This window comes from Poecilia reticulata, linkage group LG13, assembly GCF_000633615.1.
Source record: "Poecilia reticulata strain Guanapo linkage group LG13, Guppy_female_1.0+MT, whole genome shotgun sequence".
NCBI classification, from domain to species: Eukaryota; Metazoa; Chordata; class Actinopteri; order Cyprinodontiformes; family Poeciliidae; genus Poecilia; species Poecilia reticulata.
In genome coordinates, this window is record NC_024343.1 from 22,015,150 (window position 1) to 22,032,572 (window position 17,423).

A 17,423-nucleotide genomic window follows, 5' to 3' on the forward strand; every position below is an offset into this window, starting at 1 on the left:
TCCCCTTCCCGCCCCTCCTCCTGTTCATTCATCTCCACCCGTCGCTCACCGATCTTGACCGGGAAACCAGGCGGCAGCCGCAGAGTGATGAAGTCACGCAGCTTGGCGAACAGAGCGTTGGAGATGGCCATGAGATCGATGATCGGGACCACTTGTTCCGCCAGGGACAGAGGATGGGACTCGCACAGCCACAACTTGGCTTTAAACCTGAAACACAACAACACACAGCCGCTTTTACACTCACAACTCCTGGCGAACAGAAACAGAGGAAACCGAGTCCGACTTGCGCATAATTAAAAGCATTTTAGACGTTGGGAATCAGCCCGTCGTTTGGGCAGAGATACAAAAAGACACCGATCACGTCCACTAACAGGGGCTGTCCACGAGCTGCTGAGTCATGTTCAAAGCCAGGCCAATCAATTGTTAGACTCTAATTTGTGCGATAATGAACACAGAACTGAGAGGCAGCTCTGCCTCCTCCAAGAATTAATCTCATCATGTCCTGTCACTTTTTATTTAGCAGCGATGAGGAATGTAAACGGCGTCGGGAGAGGACCAAGGGCCCAGCAGGCGCAGGAAGCTGCTTCTATTTTACTCTTTTCTTTTTTCCTGTTTGCACATTTCTCTTATGATTGTCCCCCCCCCCCCCCCCATGGAGATACTGCAAGATTCCTCCACTTCCATGTTTCATTTTGTGTTTTTAATATAGCGGAGTGACAACGAGGCGCCATGAGTCATCCATCTCAACCTGCTGGAGGCGGAGCGCCTAAATGCCTGACTGCACCAGCTCCGCGAGGCGTCCGCACCGTCCGTGGCATCTATAAATACGCGTCTTCGGTTTCTCTCTCTCTCTCTCTGTTATCTGTCACCCACCTCAGGATTGTCGTGGTCAGCCGCGACGAGCGGCTCGTTTCATACCGGCCATCACACTGTCAGCTCTGGCACTTCGCAGAGAGCGGCGCGGCCCGCCTGTTTGTGTTCCTGTCAGTCTGGCTCACCTCTGGGTCTTGGTGGTGAGCTGGCACGGGTGGCCGATGTCCCTCGGCGTCGGCTGCGTGGAGCTGGGGTTGAAGTACTCCTCGGCCGTCAGCGCGGCTGGGTTCGTCACCACCGGGGATGACATCTGTGTCACCAGAGCCTGAGGGAAGTACAGCGGGAGTACACAGTGAAGCCGAGTCCTCGGGAATCGAAAGGAATTTGCTCGAAGTTCACAACATGGTTTGGTTTTTCTAAACTTACTTCATGTGCTTTTTGTTCCTGATGTTTGTTTCCCTGCAGTGGCACAAAAACGAAAAGAGTTTGGACCCTACTCAGAATACAGCAGAGCAAAAGGTGAAGTTTACATTTAGATTGTTATTATTTGTGTGGAACTCGATAGACTCACAGCCAGAAAGACAGAATTTATCTTTTGTATTTTTATGCATCTGTGTGTGGATGATGAGGTATATTGTTTTAGAGAAAAATTACGGTAACACTATTTGAAGCATTGGACTGACATGACACTGTCATAAACATGACATAACACCTGTCATGAACATAAAGAAGTCTATGAATGTTTATGACTTATCATGAAGTGTCACTCGGTAAATAATGACACTTTTAATGCAAAGTGGCTCTAAAAGTTGCATTGAAAGTCCATTTAAAATGCCAGCTTTGCAAGATTTTGTAAATCATGATAATTTAATGCCAAGTTGGCACATGAAGCCTTTTAGTGGTCAGATTATTGTCTTCTCACTTCAACAAACATCATATGAAAAAAGCAATTCGCAAGGCAGTGATGGGACATCCTCAGCAGCTTAATGAAAGCTTTGCAGGGAAGCAAAAACTAAAGAGGAAGTTTCTCATGTCGGGTTTTACTGAAGCTGTGGATCTTTTGGAGCTCCAACGATGATTTTCATCTCTGCAAAGTGGCTTTGATGCCACTTTAAACTTTAGGATTAAGAACGCCACTGTACATCTACATAAGAGATTTAAAGCTGCTCAAAATATCTGCAGAACAAACATCAAAGTGGGGGAGAAAAAAAAAAGAAAAAGAAAAAGCTTTTGAGTGGCGTCAGGGGAGAAGCAGGAGAGTGGAAAGCAGTAACGGCGAAAAATGAGTGGGAGTGGGAGATTACAGGGGGTGTAAGGAGGGAGGTGTGAGTCATAGAAGCTCTCAAAGCGAAACAAATTAAAAAGCATGATCAATATTTCAGAGCAGGCTGCATGAGGGCTCTCTTGTCCACAACGCTGGGATTTTACACACTGCCTGTCCGTCCACAGACAAGGAAGATGGAGGGGACGGGGAAACTGCAGGGGAGCATTTATTCCCGACAATAAAAGCCTCATCAAACACGAGAGATGCAAGAACAGAGAAAATGCTGGATGGCATGCACTCACCGCGTTGTTGGAGCTCATGTGTTGTTCTGCAATCCCGAGGAAGTTCTGCAGTGGAGTCCTGCCGCCTGCAAAGGGACAAACAACAGTTCAAACAAATTCAGAAGCAAAGAAAAAAACAACAACCTTCTTTTATAACAATGAGAAGAAGCCTGGGGCTCATTATCTCCACCGCAGCTGCCCAGAAAGTTATTTTCCTCTACACTGGATGGCTCAGAAGAAGCCACTTTTAGCATCTAATAGCCAGCATCAAGAGGCTTTAAAGCAGCACACAGAGAGTAGAGTAAATCTGAAGTGCTGTCGTCGATTCGGGAGATCTGAGCTCAACGCGTCCGATTATGAGCGGTAAGAGGAGGAGACCTTTCTATCTGCTCCGTTCACGAGTCATCCTGTCCCGTTGTATATGCGGTATAAAAGAAACCGAATGATCCGTGTGATCAAAAGGTAGACCGTGCTTTTATACCGAGTTCAAAGATGGAAACAGTCGATCCCTGGGAAAATTTATTCAGCCTCCATTTTCAAACGGCGTTGAGAAAAAAAGCAGCCAGTGTTGCAACTTTGTGTAACACTTGCAGCCTTCGCTTCACACCCACGTGTCCTCTTATAAAACAGACAGAAAGCATCTTTTATGGAGAATATTCCCATCCTTACCATATGAAACATGTTTCACAAGCACAAGTTTCCTGTGTAATATATGCAGTCTGAGCAAAACACAGTGAGTTAGTGGAGAAAATCCACTTAAGCAAAGAGGGGAAAAAAAAAGAGTTTCTTCACTAAGCCAAAGAAGAATGTTTTGAATCTCTTCTGTCAGCAGAGACAGGAACCCTGCAAGCTCCTGCTGCACTACGGTAATGCAAATGTTATAAAAGTGGTGCACTTTAAAATTGATTGTTGCAAAAATTACAAAACACACGTGATTTAAAAATCCAAATCCAGTTGAGTTTGGGTCTGCCACTTGAAGACCTTCGGTGTAGAGACACTGGCTGGACCAATTAACTCTTACCACTCTAGTAATCTAAGACGGCATGTAATAAATTAGTAACTGGTTTTATTTAGACAACCATGAGAATTGGAAAGACAGCATTTCATTTGTAGCTGCAGTCTTAGGCAGGACATTCATATAAAAATTGCCAGTAAGTTGCAGGTTTGCATGATTAATAGTCCTCAAGTAAAAAAAAAAAAAGTAAAGTAAATAAAGTATATTTTGCGAACAAAGATGGCCCCCAAAAAGTCAAGCACTTTCACAAATTAAATACCGTTTAGGCCCGTGATTTTTAATAAAAATGTAAAACATTCCCAGTCATATACATCTAACATTTGCCCACTTAAATAGAAATTCTAACGTTATGTTTGAGAAAATCTGCAACACTTCACTGCAAAAGAAAAAACGCTAAGTCACAGACATGATGTATTTTTGCTATGCTGCTTTGAATGCCGGAGGAGGCGACTTTGTTTGAAGCAAAGCAGAGGTGAGACAAACCTTTGGACATTCCAGAATACAGACTTTAGATTTTGTGAAACTTTACAGACACTGTGAAGTCATTGAACTGGTTCTGATAACACTTTCCTCCTCCTGCGCAGCAGAAGAATGCAGATAGGGATGTGACCTGGGAGACCAGGATCAACCTTCACATCCTCTCCTTTCAGATGAGTGTGGGGCTGCTGAGCTCCGCTGACAGCCTCCCTCCTGGGAGGGAAGCTGGCTAATCTTGTTTGATGAATGATCTGAACCATAAAATGAACGAAACGCAGCCTCAGAGAGAACGTTGCGACCTGTTAGGCCGTGTCTCTGGGTGATCTTATTGAGCCCAGCAGCTTATCGGCAGGTCTTTCATCAGGGATGTCACTGCGGGCTAAGGCTGGGGGTTACACCAGTGAAGCCATAATGTTCAAGGCAGTCAGCTGCTTGGCTTTACTGTGCTTTAATCCTCACAATGAGTTAGTTACCTTTTGTCTTGTTCTTGTTCTGATCCGTCAGATGGTCAGTTCTGGTCCTGGTGATCAGCTCAACATTGGATGCTGCGTAGACCTGAGGGGAGATAGGCAGCATTAGAAAATATTTTACCTAATAACGGTGTGTGTAAATGTGTATTTTGAGTAGTCAAACAGGATTCTATCATTATTAACTGCTAAAAAATTAAGGGTATATTCACACCTGACAGTCTGGTAGTTCAACTGGGAATAAAATTGCAACATTTGTTACATTTTCACCGGGTGCAATATGCGTTCAAACTGCACCCTATCAAACAAAAACCTGTTTTCCCCACTCGCCTGTGGTGGCGCTGCACCAAGAACCACTGAAGAAAACAACATAAAGACCTCTGAAGAAGACGAGCGACATCAGATTTTAATGGTTGTATTATTACTTTTTTGTCGTTGGTAAAATATCCCTCTAGCATTAGACTCGTGGCTTTTGCTTAGGATTTACTGGTCCAGAATGCACTGCACTATAGTCCACTTCCTGCTTTTGGACTGGTCTCCGGTCTGCTTGGCATTCACATATGCAGTTGCAGTTCTTGTCCGCATCAGAGTTCGATTGCGCGTTCACACCTCCCCAAACAAACCAGACTGTCAGGACAAAAACTACAATTTGATTAAAGTAGACCAAACGGGGCTCATAAAAGATGAGAAGATCCTGACTCTGACCATACATAGGACCATTGTTCAAAGTGAAATATAATAGTGTGTTCAGCAGCAGCAGAAGTTGCCTGTTTCCATCTGGGACTCTAAGTCAATGATGCTGAAAAAGAAGCAATTTTCAAGCATCAGGACTTTAAAGTGTTTTTAAAGCACCATCGGCAGATGGTCCGGGGCATCTGACATGGCTATCAGTCCCTCCAGGGAGGTCAAAAGAATAACAAAAAACAAAAGGGCTCAAGGTAATGCCTTTGCTTTTTCGGGGCCATCTGGAGTTTTATGTGCTCATAAATTATCATGTGGATTCTTCACCTTCATTTGAGGGCGACGAATTTGTCTAACTCTTAAATACCGAGAGGATCGAGTAACTTTTGGAAGTCTCCAGTGTGGGTTTGAACCTCCTTAACGAGGACTTTGATAACATGAGACTGAGCGTCAGGCCTGAAGCGGTGAGAGGAAGGTGAGCTGTCTACGCAGCCGTCACTCGCACCTTGGCCTCATATCCGTTCACCGTCTCCGTCTTCTCGCTCCTCCAGCCCAGGATGCCGGTCTTGTTCCTGAAACAGAATCCAAATAAGTTCCCTGTGACCTTTAAGTTAAGCTCATAGCTACATGAAGAAATGGTTTAAAAAAAAACACATCTGTATAATTTATACAGAAATTAATTATGCAACAGTGAGAAGGATTATTCCCAAGTTTAATAACATTTAAGGCAGAGCGCCTTCAGTCAGATCCTTCTTCAAGCTCCCTGCACTGCAGCCTCTACCCCATTGGTGAGACATGCAGCTTGAAAATATTCTCCATTGTTCCTGTTTGCCATCAGTGAAGATCAGCAGCTCACTGTGCAATTAGGAAACCTGTCGAGAAGCTAGTGAGGCATTTCTCATCTTCATCTGCTTAGTCCCTGTGGAGCCAAGCAGAGGTTTCAAGGATGGTTATCCCCTTCATCATTGTTCCTCACATTTGCAGTAATAGCGTAAATACAAGGATATTTAGATAATAAAAAGTAGCAGCTAATATCAGTAATTAGAATAGAAATGTTAATGTATCAATTAGCCAACTGCTGTGGTCCTAACCTATTCAGAGCTTTTCCATTAGCAGTAGAGCGATGCTTTCCCACTTCAATTCGATTCCCCCACAGGACCAGCTGTAGTATTTTCAAAAGAATAGATTTTCTCCTGTGTTTGTAAAGATTCACAGCTTATGATACGACCACAAACCTGGAGTCTCTTTGGTAGTTTGTGAATTCATACTGACAAGTTAAGGAGGCTAAAATTAGCATTTCGTAATCAAACATGTTGAGCCAAAACTAAAAACATGACACTGGTACCAGGACAATCTATCTATTTGCTATAATACAGAATTGGAATTTACATTTCAGAGTTTTAGATTTTATATTATGATGATTTAAAAGTTTTATTTTTCATCTTAGCCTGCATTATGCCATGTCTGGGTTAGGTAGCAGTCAGATGAAGCATTGTAGAGTTCAGGTTTCATTTTTACAAAACTCCAACAAAATGGGTACAAAGTGGAGATGTGGTAAAACAGACAGTGTCAGCCATCATGTAATGGAAATTGACTTTCCTTCATGCAACTTGTCTAAAAAAAAAAAGAGTGACTAAATGTGTTGTGTTTTCGTTGTGCCCTTTAAAGCTGCCGGGCATTTAAACATAGATATTATATTCATTTTAGTGAATTATCGGACTGGGACTCAGTTACGACAAATGCCTAATTAAGTGGAAATGGCAACAGGGACAAACAATTGTCAGTGGATCATCCCTGCTTTACAGACCTCATATAGACACAAAACAGGAGAGCAAAATGTTCATTCTCCTCAAGGATCCTTTGTTTTGAATATTTTTTAAAACCTATTCCTATTGGGTTCTCTGTTTTGTCCTCGTTCAGTTACTCATTCTGTGTCAGTACAGAAAAATAATGCCACGCATATCTAAAAAAAAAAAAAAAATCCCTTTTATTTTAGAAAAATAGAAGCTAAAGTTGAAGAAGGAATGACGTGACCTCTTTGAACTTCCCTAAATTTCCTTAAAGCCTGAAACCAGAAAACTGCAGCGCTGTAGTTTTTGTGCGTGACTGACTGAAGATAAATAAACTCCAGAGGTAGATGCCCCGTCTGGGCTGCTTTGACAAAGTGGTTCGCTCTGAAGCATCATAAACAGATTATTGGCATGTAGACAGGAGTGCTGACTGGGGGAAATGCAGAGAGGTGACGCTAAGGTGGAAGACTGACAGGGAGACGATTACCCTCTGCCTGCTCACTTCACTGAGCTGTACTCTCTGTCCTTCTGCTCACTTACTCTTTATCTCTTAACATTCACTCTTCCTCTCTTTCCATAATTCACCCAAATGTCTCTTTTTTCCCTCTTTCCCCCAGAAGAACCATTTCGTTTTGTCTACATATTGCACTTCTATAACTTTTCGTATCCCATTCATCTATGTCTCCATTTCTCAGCCCGCTCCTTTGCTCCCATTGTTCTGTGCCTCATCTTTTCACTTCTGTTATTTTTTTTCTCCAAAATCCTCTTTATTTCTCCCTTCTATTCTTCTATGTCCAAATGTTTTATTGTCCCTGTCATCCCTCTTAAGTCAAAAACACCATAGTTCCTTGTAAAGAACTTGAGTTTTCTTCTAATGAAAAGAAGTTACCCATGGGTAAGTAAAGCCGCAACAATTCTCATTGGGAATTTTGCCACAAACCGCACAGTGGACACAGCCAACATGTGGAAGAAAATAGTCACATCAGGTCCAAATGTGACTTTTTGGCCTACATACAAGGTGTTTTGTGTGATGAAAATATCTCAGTACACATTGCCCCAGAAAGAGCCGTGATGAAATATGGGGGTGGGTAGTATCATGCTGTGGGAAAGTTTTCCTTTGGCAGCAACAGGGAAGATGGATGGAGTTGAATATAAAGCAAAGACGCGAGATAACGTGTTAGACACTGCAAAGTACAAGCAGGGTAACGTTCCTCAACAGATGTGTAAACTGAGCTATAACACAAGTCGTTCATATCAATCCATATTCATGTCCAGACCTCAGTCTGTGCTTTGACGTCTGGACTGATCTAATGCTATTCTGTAAAATTTAAAATCTTTCGATCTGGTGGAGAAATGCCTCAAGAGCGTTTTGGCTGAAACTGAACCAACAACTGACTCAGAGGAGGTTAATCACACACCACACTTATCAGATTTCTTTAACACATGAAGGTTTTAACACAATTTTTTTTTTGCTTACACTTCACAATTATACACTGTTTTGTACTAGAAGTATCATGTAAAAATCTCAATAATATACACTTAAGTTTATTTTTGGAACATGTCAGTATGTGAAAAGGTTCAGGAGTTTTCAATAGTTTTAGAAGGTACCATACGTCCAGTCAACCCCAACCTGTGCCTTTACTCCGAAAGGTTAGACTTTAGCTGAAAAAAGATAATTTGATGTACTGCAACTTAACTTTATTCCATGACATTTACATTTTATGTCAAAAAGCTTGGCTACATTAACTTCTGCAAACTTCAGCCGGTCCATCGCAGCTGCATCTGGAAGACAGGCTGGCAGCAAACACCCTAAATTGTGCAGTTCCTTTCAGATTTACCAGAAAAACTGGTAAATCTGGTAACTGTCCCTTTCTAAAACTGGTAACTGGCACTTTCTAAACTAATTATTTATGATGAATTATTATTATTTTTTTTTGTTCTACATGTGTGCGATTGTGTCCACTTCCTGGCAGTGCTGCTGCTTGTGTTTTTCTTGCGTTTTGCCAAATGCATTTTGACGGCCACCAGAGAATGTGCTGAACTTGCTCCCTTCAGCTGTGCCTCGCAGTGCAGGAGAAAGTAAACCAGAAGCACTGACAGAAACATTTTATTGTAACAACAAAGGTAATGCGTTTTACCAAGGACATTGTTTTATGAATGACTAATTCATCAGTACGGTTGAGGCTAGCTTCGACGATGTTTACTTTGCAGCTACAAAGCTCCTGAGTGCATACTGGCTCTGGTTCTGACCTCTCAAAGGCGATGTTTCGGGTGTCCAGCTGAGTGGTCACCACCGGCGCGGACAGCCTGGCTGCGACCTGCTCATCGCTGGGCTGCGTCGCACCCAGAAGGCCCAGTCCAGCACAGGTGCCCTTGCAGGCACCGGCTTTCCCCCTGCCAGGAGAGAGCGCCGTAAGAGATGAGACGCACAAGGTCTCGCAGAACACCAGCTGTCTGTCGTGGTCCACCTCCATCACCTCTGCACTGGAGTCTGAGAGACGGGAAGAGGAAAAATGGGAAGAATTTCAGACAGAGACGCAGGAGAGAGATATGCACTGGTGCTGACATACACAAAGATGGCAAAGGGATTAAGTCTGATGTCAAAAGATTAGAGACATTGTTACAGAATCAAAAAGAAAGGATAGAAAAACACAAGAATCTATCTTTGCAGCTTATGCAACAAAGAAACAGACAAAAATGTAGACTTACAGTATTTAGGTGTGAGAAATTCATGTCAACTTCCACAGTTTGGGATAATTGTTCATTTCAACAGTTATCAACACTAAATGTTAACATTGCTGACACAAATCCTGTTGTCTTGGGACAGAATCAGCAAGTTAAAAGTAGTGAGAGGCTACAGATATTCAATTTCAGTTTCAAAAAAAGGCTAAATAAATTTTTTGGAAATCTTTCAATTTTTCCCTACTTAGAAATTCACGCTAATATCAAGGATTTTTGTGGAAATGGGATCTGTAAATCATAGGCCTGGAGCGTAAAATAAAAGGGTCTTTCATGTTTCCAATTAAACTCAGCTTTACTTCTAACACTCATTAAAGCAACACACAGGACCAAAGAGCTGGGCATCACACAACAACATAAAACATTAAATGTTTACTTATGAAAAGAGAGGCATCAATTTCTTATCCCATATGCCTCATTTCTACTGAGTGGTACAACAGAGGTTGGTGTGATTTGGTCCCGAACTGTACCACATTGTTCCTGGGTCCCCTCCTGTTGTAGGTCCATAGGACAATGGTACGGTGGAGTTAGGGCGGAGCTACTGGCGTCACACAACATAGTAAATTCATTGGTAAACAGAGAAACTTCACTGCTTGTGAGGGGCAGAGACATTCTAACATCTTATGTGTGTTGTCGTTAAGCAAGGCGCCGTTTCTGGCAACTGGAAAATGATCACTTTGAAGAACGAATACCACCACTGCTTTGCAAAGTACTGCCAATCCAGACAAGTATGAACTCTTGGCGAGGGAGGTCCTCAAACCAATATTCGAACTAGCAGCCTTCTGGTGGAAGGGCTGGGAGGCTTTCTAACCTTGGCCCCTGAAAATGAAGCTCCGGTTGCCTCTCTGCCAGGTCATCTGCTCAAACCCCATCAGCGTGGTGTCCACACGGAGACACTGTCCACTCTTCCACACTCTGTAGGTGTCACTGGGGCAGATACGAGAGACCAGGGGCACTGTGGACAAACACAACGTCTTAACCAAACAGTGCTTGTCATGGCTATGTCCAACATTTCAGACAACAATTCTTGGTTCTTCTTGCAAGTGTTGCCATTAGGGTAATTATTGGCCTCTGTCATCCATTAAATCCTCTTTACTTGTTCAGCAACGATACCATATGCATACAAAAGCATGCAATTAGTCTACGGGCCAGTGTTATTCAGCTCAACAGGAAGAAATGGGCATAAACATGTCATGGGAATAATATATGACAAATCGGTTAGAAACAAAAACGCTGAGACTCACCCCAGCTTGTAAACTCCCATTTCATCTCCACGTAGAAATCCTGCGCCTGGACAGGGAGCAGAGGAGGAGAGACGGACATTATGGATGAAGAACAAAACGAGGAGAATAGCGACGAAGAGTAAAAACTATGCAGTTGGGCTGCTTCAGCGTGTACGCCAAGGATGGTGTGGAAGACTGGCACTGAGAAGCCGAGTGTGTTTGTGGAGGGTGTTAATAATAGAACTGATGGATGGAGAGGCCGATGGTGTGGGTGAGGGCAGCAGCAGGTGAAGAACGCTGGGATGTGTGTGTACTGAAGAGTCGTTTTAAAAGTGTCAGGGTGTTTTGTCTGCTGTGTGAGGATGCTTTAGAGAGAGCATCACTGCGTGTGTGTGCGCGTGTGTGAGTGTGGTTGTGTGACAGGGAGCCAGCTGGATCTGATACAGAGACAGACTGTGTGAAGGCAGTTCTCTGCATCTCTGCCACTGCTTTGCGCGGCACTAGCAAGATGATCTGCTGGTGCGCCAGTGCTACCATCAACCTATCATGTTCCGGCACAGGTCACCTGAGCTTTGTAAGAAATGCTCCTGTGCCTTTAATCATGCCGGTTGCTTACTCCTCCCGGGTCTGAGATGAGTCAGATCACCTTGGGACATACTGCCGTGTAACATGGAGACATAATCCTTTATGGAATAGTAAACAAAGTTATAAATACAATCCAAAAGAATATTTTATCCTAAAATGAAGGCATATCTGCATTTCAAACAGCTGGGTAAAACCTGACTTTTTATGCAATTGTAGATGGATTATCTTCTAAGCGGCATGCACATTTATTTCTATACAAGTGTGTGTGTATGTGTGCGTCCGTGCTCCTTGGAGATTTTGTGCTAATGTGTGTGCGTGCGTGTAAAATCCCACTTGGCGTAGTCTCTCCAGCAGTACGGGGATGCCCGCCAGCCTCTTGGCAGTCCTCTGGTAGTCACGGTAACGCAGCACGAGACGCACCAGCTCCGGGTCCCTAGTGCTCACCGCCTCTTGAAGAACTGGAGGATGGAGGAGGACGGGGAGGGGGAGCAGACAGTAAAACACTCAGACCCTATTCAAAATTTATGTGAGCGAGCAATTTGAGGGTGCAGCGGGAACTGCTGAACGTGAAGTAGGCCAAAGGAGAAGCTAGTTGGCCCAATTACTGCCACGTGCCCATCTATCATCAGAATGACTCTTTACAAATAGTTGATCAAAGACTAAGGAACACTCCTCCCTTTTCAGATAATTGATTTAAACTCAGCCCACACACACAGAGGAAGCTTCTGCTCTTTCCGACACTCTGCCTTCAGCACCTCATCACAGTGTTCCTCCGTTAAGCCTTTAATATTGTTTCTAGGAGTGTTTGCACTGAGAAGTAGTTTGTAATGATGAGCTCAACAGATGCGCAGTTGCACCAGGTGTTTGCCAATTGCTGCTGCCGCTAGTCTTAAGGAGCAACAAAGGCTTTGCTTCGCTGAACTGCATCCATAACTATAATGGAGACAGAGAAAACAGCACAAAACCTTTTATAAAATAGAAGTGGAGAACTGGTCTGAAGATTCATGTTTTAAAATGTAAAGATTCGTCCACCCCTAAAAAAAAGTTATATAAAGGTAATTTCTCTGTTCTGTGTATAAAATTCTTATTCATTTGGCAACTTGTGACCAAAAGAAAAGTGAGGAGATAGTTACAAGAAACATGTTGCGGAACATGTTGTGGACGCTCTAAGGCAGAGATTCACTCAGTAAGCCACATGGAAAAGAGACCAGTGCCATAAACTAGTGGGTATCTGACTATTGGCAGAAGGTGCTTCCTGAATAATAAACCCTGGATCCACCAGGGACCTAAAGGAACTGCTTAACAAGAAAAGGTAAATTCAGGGCGGCAGAGTGAATTATTGCAGAGTGTACAAAAACATCTCAAAAAAAGACTCAAAGTCAAGATAAGAAAAAAAAGCGGCGTACAGGAAATACTAGGGAGTAAGCTCTGAAGTAACAATATAAGATATGTGTGGTCAGGGAGGAAGAACATTCACAGGCTTCAAGTAGAAGGAGGATTAGATAGATAAAGTATCGGGAGCGCTAATGAACACGTTCTTCATTAGCCTTAGTAGAGGAACAAGCTTGGTATCTTCTTTTCCTGCCCTTCACCCACAGCTTCCCTGTCACACCTCAATGGACTCATTTCAAGCCTCAGTTCTGGAACTTAGTGCCGTTGCTCCATCTTCATCTCCATGAGACGCTCTTGCCTTCCTTTGTTTTGGGGACAGAGGAAGGGGAACAGTATGGAACTAAACTGAGCCTATAAAGTTTGCGCCACTATTTTTAAACAGAAAAAAAATGAAGCTGAAAAGAAACTTGAAACTGAAAAAGAAATATAAAAATAAAAATTATTTACAGATTACAGTTTTTTTTTTTTTAGTTTTACTAATTTTTTCAGTTTAAAAAAAAAGTTGGAGCAAGCTTCATGGCCCCAATTTAGCTCCACGTTGAGGCTGCAGGTCCAGATGGTATCGGGGGGGCCAAAGTCCTTTCCCACCTTAGCCCGACCCAGAAGAAGGTTCTGATGCAGCAGAATGCTTCCTTTTGCGTTCTGGTTTCTAAGAAATCTCCTTCATCCGTCTGGAGGTTCTGGCGTTACTTTACCCGAGGCCCACCTCAGCAAATCAGAGACAGCTGTCATGTCAGAGGCCATCACACACCTGTTTCAATCATCTTCATATAAACAAAAGAGAGTAAATGACTGTATGTTAAGACAATGTCAACCACTATTTCTATGATAATGAGTGCAGTGAGGTGGTGGATGCTAACAACGTCAGTGTTCATTGGTAGGAGAGTAAAACAGGAGCCCATCATAAGGAGAAACAGAGCAGACTGTGTCTCTTAAGGAAGCTTAGTTCCTTGAGCTTGTACAGCAATATGTTGACTTTCCTCTGTAAATCTTCCATCATCTGTTGGGGCAGCAGCATCAGAGCCAGCGTTAAAATTAAAAAGTCAGTAAGCTAGTAAAGAAGGCTGGTTCTGTACTGGGAACTAAAAAAAAAAAAAAAAAAGATTCTTCATAAGAACATAATGAACAGCCCTGGACATCGTCTTCATTAAAACTGTCATACATACAACAGGGTGCTTCTGATCCCCTGGAACAAGGAGTCGCTGCTGCAGGCCGTCCTTCCTGCCCACGTCTACAACCTCATGTAATGACTCTTAAAGGAATTTAGATCATGGCCGCTCCTACAATGTGTCTCTTTCATCATATTGTTGAATCAAGCCAAGAACAATTTTGTAATATTTACAGATTTTGTATAATTTCACTGAGAGACATGGAAGAGTACAAGATCATTTAGACAATTAAAACCATAAATAAGTTAAAAATGTCTTAGTCCATGTCACACCTTGGTATACTGAAATCTTTATTTATAGGGTAAAGGAATAAAACAAGAAGATTCCTGGGGGAAAGTGAACTGAGATGAAAGCAGTGATGGCTAATAAAAAATCATATTGGTCCTAATCCTGCTTCAGGTGTAAAGGTTTTACACTCACCTCAAATCTAAATATTGATAAAACTCCCCCAAAAGTAGGAAGAGTAAAAAAAAATCCACAAGTGTCATATGATGAATAGAAGGTTAAAACTGAGCAAGCCTTGAATATCTGTAAGGCACTTTAAAATACATCTTTACAAACGCTCCAACCTTTACATCAGATTGTTTCTTTTCCTAGTCTGTAGCCCTCAGGTGTAAACGTAAAGTGGCTTCAACTATAAATCATCACTAACTGTTTCTCGTGTAAATCAGGTCATCCTCCTCCGTTTACCTCCATTCATATTTCAGGCTTTAACAAGCGAGTCATTTAAAGCTGCAGAAATCTTGACCAGGCATGCGATGAAACAGTGGTAATTTCAAGGTTGAAATATTAATGATCTCACACTCCCACATCCTGCTATTGCCAGATGTCCATACCACGTTTCAGCAGAGCCAGCAGAGAAGAGCTGCCTGGCAGAGTCTGCCTAAAGAGCAAGTGTGACTGGAAAAAAGTGTATAGAGCGGCAAAACGAGTGAACGTAATAACCTTACATACATTCAATTCAATCACATTTAATTAGGTAAGATTATCATTTCTGTTTTCTGTTCATACAGGAAGTATAAGTCTTTAACATTTTTTAAATAATAAAAGCAACAAGTCAACTGCATTGAAAAAGACACTTTCATTGTTGTCAATGTCATTTTTCTTTATACAGCAGACTTATAATTACATCAGTATTGATATTTTGTTGAACAAAATGCATCTCACAGCACATTTACCTTAAAACAGACTCGAGCCTCCGATGGGCCAATCTGTGTACAAAAGCTTATGCATAATGTACAATATGTGCATGAAGGCAAACAAATGAAATTTTCAGCACACACACACCCACGCACACGCACACACACATGCACACTCACCAGTCCAGCCATTACGGTTCTCCTTGCTAACGTCAGCTCCGTGCTGCAGCAGGACCCTGGCACAATCCAGGTGGCCCAAAGTGACAGCCAGGTGGAGAGGAGTCCGTCCACGAGGGTCCAGAGACTCTACATCCGTCTAGATGGGTAGAGGCAAGGACAAGAGGGGGACAAGAGGGGTGGAATAAAGAGGAGCAGATGTGAGTTTAAGGGCTGACAGACAACGTTTAGATTTATAGTTAACCGTTGTCGTACAAAAGGAGGAAATATGTGAGGAATGACAGAACAAAACGAGACGGTGAGCTATGGTAAAAAATTTCTCGCTACCTTAACAAAGACATTTAATCATGCTTCACTGAACTTTAACACTATACGGTTTCTTTTATCTAAAAAATTCAGACTAGACTGTTAATCAGGCCCAAACTCCTCCTTATTGTCTATAAACCGTAAAACAATCTGAAATGTTTTTCCAAAGTCACAAATTTCAGAAATCAGAAGTTCAGAAGTTCAGACTTTCACTTATCAATGTTCCAAAAACAATAAAATTGATCTTTGAGGCTTCTTTTGATTTCTTAGCTCTCTATAATAGAACATAAAAAAGCTGAAATTACAAGCTGGTACTAGAGAACAAACACTTAATTACTTTTTTGGTTAAGTTCCAGCATTAAGTCTTCTTGGATACAGATTGACTGCATCTGATCAACCATAATAACATTTAGCTGCTCAAGTCGCACCATTTGTTCATTTGTGTTGTTTAGCTTCTGCCATAGTTTGCACATCAGAATGATCTCATTGGCCAAAATGTCGGTCTGAAGAAAAGTACAAATGCGTAGCAACGTGTCTGGACTGTGGCACGGAAGAGACAGTCAACAATAGTTAGAGGAAAAAAGACCAACAGTGACATTAAACAAAACTGGATGTTTCTCCATAATGATCAAAAGAAAGGTCAAGGTGGATGGTAATAGGCTTACAGGAACAATACAGGACATGATAGAGTTTCCAGTTGCTACTGATTGTGTTGTATATGTGAAAACAATTCCTTAAAGTCCCCGCTATGTCTGGACTAAGAAAAAAGGCCAGAAGCCTTTAATTCTAAGGACAAATATTGGTCTGATTAAAATCTCCCAAATTAATGCGGGAGGATGTGTTGTGGTTTGATTAGGCTAAAACTTTTGTCTACAATTGTGTGACCCACTAACTAAAGAATGACCCAGAATGAAGCATGGTCATGGCAGTATCATGCTTCAGCTTACTTTTCTCCAGTGAGTACAGTAGATTGAGAGAAAGTATAGAAATTAATAACAAATACCAAGTGGTTTCAACACTAAACTGGTTAGCTAGGAAGCTAAAGACCAACAATGTTTTGTTTTCCAAAAGAGAACGGTTTCATCAGAAGACCAGGATAATCTCTGGGGTCACCAGCAGCACAGTTATTGGTGTGGACTATGTGGATTTAACCATACATATAAATATTTGACATTTGTGTGTGTGTTTTTTTAAGTAACTTGCAATTATTGTTTCTGACTTTTGCTTTCTTTTTTTAAGTTTTCTGATTATTTATTTATTTATTTATTTATTTATTTATTTATTTATTTAACTTGAAGCCATTTTAGATTAAATGTATGTCGCCATCATGAGCAGGACTCATGAGGAAGAGATGCTGTATCTCAATGAGACCTCTTTCAGTTGAATTCTTATGTTGGTGTACATCACAAAAACCTGGTCGGCAGGTTTTTTTGTTTTACTAATTATAGACGCAACATTCGCCTCAATGATCCTAGATCTGCTATAAGTAGAGTAAGTAAGTGGAGTTTTGATGGTCACAATATTGTGGGAAATGGCTGATCCAAGGTCAGTTCTGTTAATCCTAAGGGCTCGACTCTAATTAAGGTTTACCTTTTGAGATAAGCATTTGCCAGCATCAGCAATATAGCAGGCTAAAAGGAAAAATCAGCCTACATAATGATACTAATACTAAGAACCACAGGAGAACACGGGAAAGTGCGAACATATGGCAATTTTTGGGGAACTTTTAAAATCAACAGCTCAAACAGGACAAGTCAGCATGAGGAAGCTGGTTTGATGAACGACAGTGTAGCAGAAACGTTCAGCAATCAGTAACTGCATTCTCCTGTTTTGCTTATTTGCAAGGGAAATAAGGAGGAGCACAATGATATACAGACAACCAGAATCCATGAGCGCAGAAAGATG

The 17,423-nt window shown here is 42.0% G+C and overlaps 1 protein-coding gene across 2 annotated transcripts in view; it reads right to left on the reverse strand.

Moving 5' to 3' along the window:
- Window positions 1-17,423, reverse strand: part of ankrd13b (ankyrin repeat domain 13B) — a 46,391-nt gene that overhangs the window by 8,770 nt on the left and 20,198 nt on the right. For both annotated transcript variants that reach the window (XR_535231.2, XM_008426047.2), the window contains exons 2-12: window positions 15,216-15,351; window positions 11,669-11,793; window positions 10,772-10,817; window positions 10,339-10,482; window positions 9,039-9,279; window positions 5,504-5,570; window positions 4,324-4,405; window positions 2,380-2,444; window positions 1,240-1,272; window positions 999-1,138; window positions 50-207 (exon numbers count right to left, since the gene is read on the reverse strand). Coding sequence is in view for 1 of the 2 variants with exons in the window: in XM_008426047.2 (XP_008424269.1) it covers window positions 50-207; window positions 999-1,138; window positions 1,240-1,272; window positions 2,380-2,444; window positions 4,324-4,405; window positions 5,504-5,570; window positions 9,039-9,279; window positions 10,339-10,482; window positions 10,772-10,817; window positions 11,669-11,793; window positions 15,216-15,351 (1,237 nt within the window). In the remaining variant the exon portion in view is untranslated. The remainder of the gene's footprint in view (window positions 1-49; window positions 208-998; window positions 1,139-1,239; window positions 1,273-2,379; window positions 2,445-4,323; window positions 4,406-5,503; window positions 5,571-9,038; window positions 9,280-10,338; window positions 10,483-10,771; window positions 10,818-11,668; window positions 11,794-15,215; window positions 15,352-17,423) is intronic.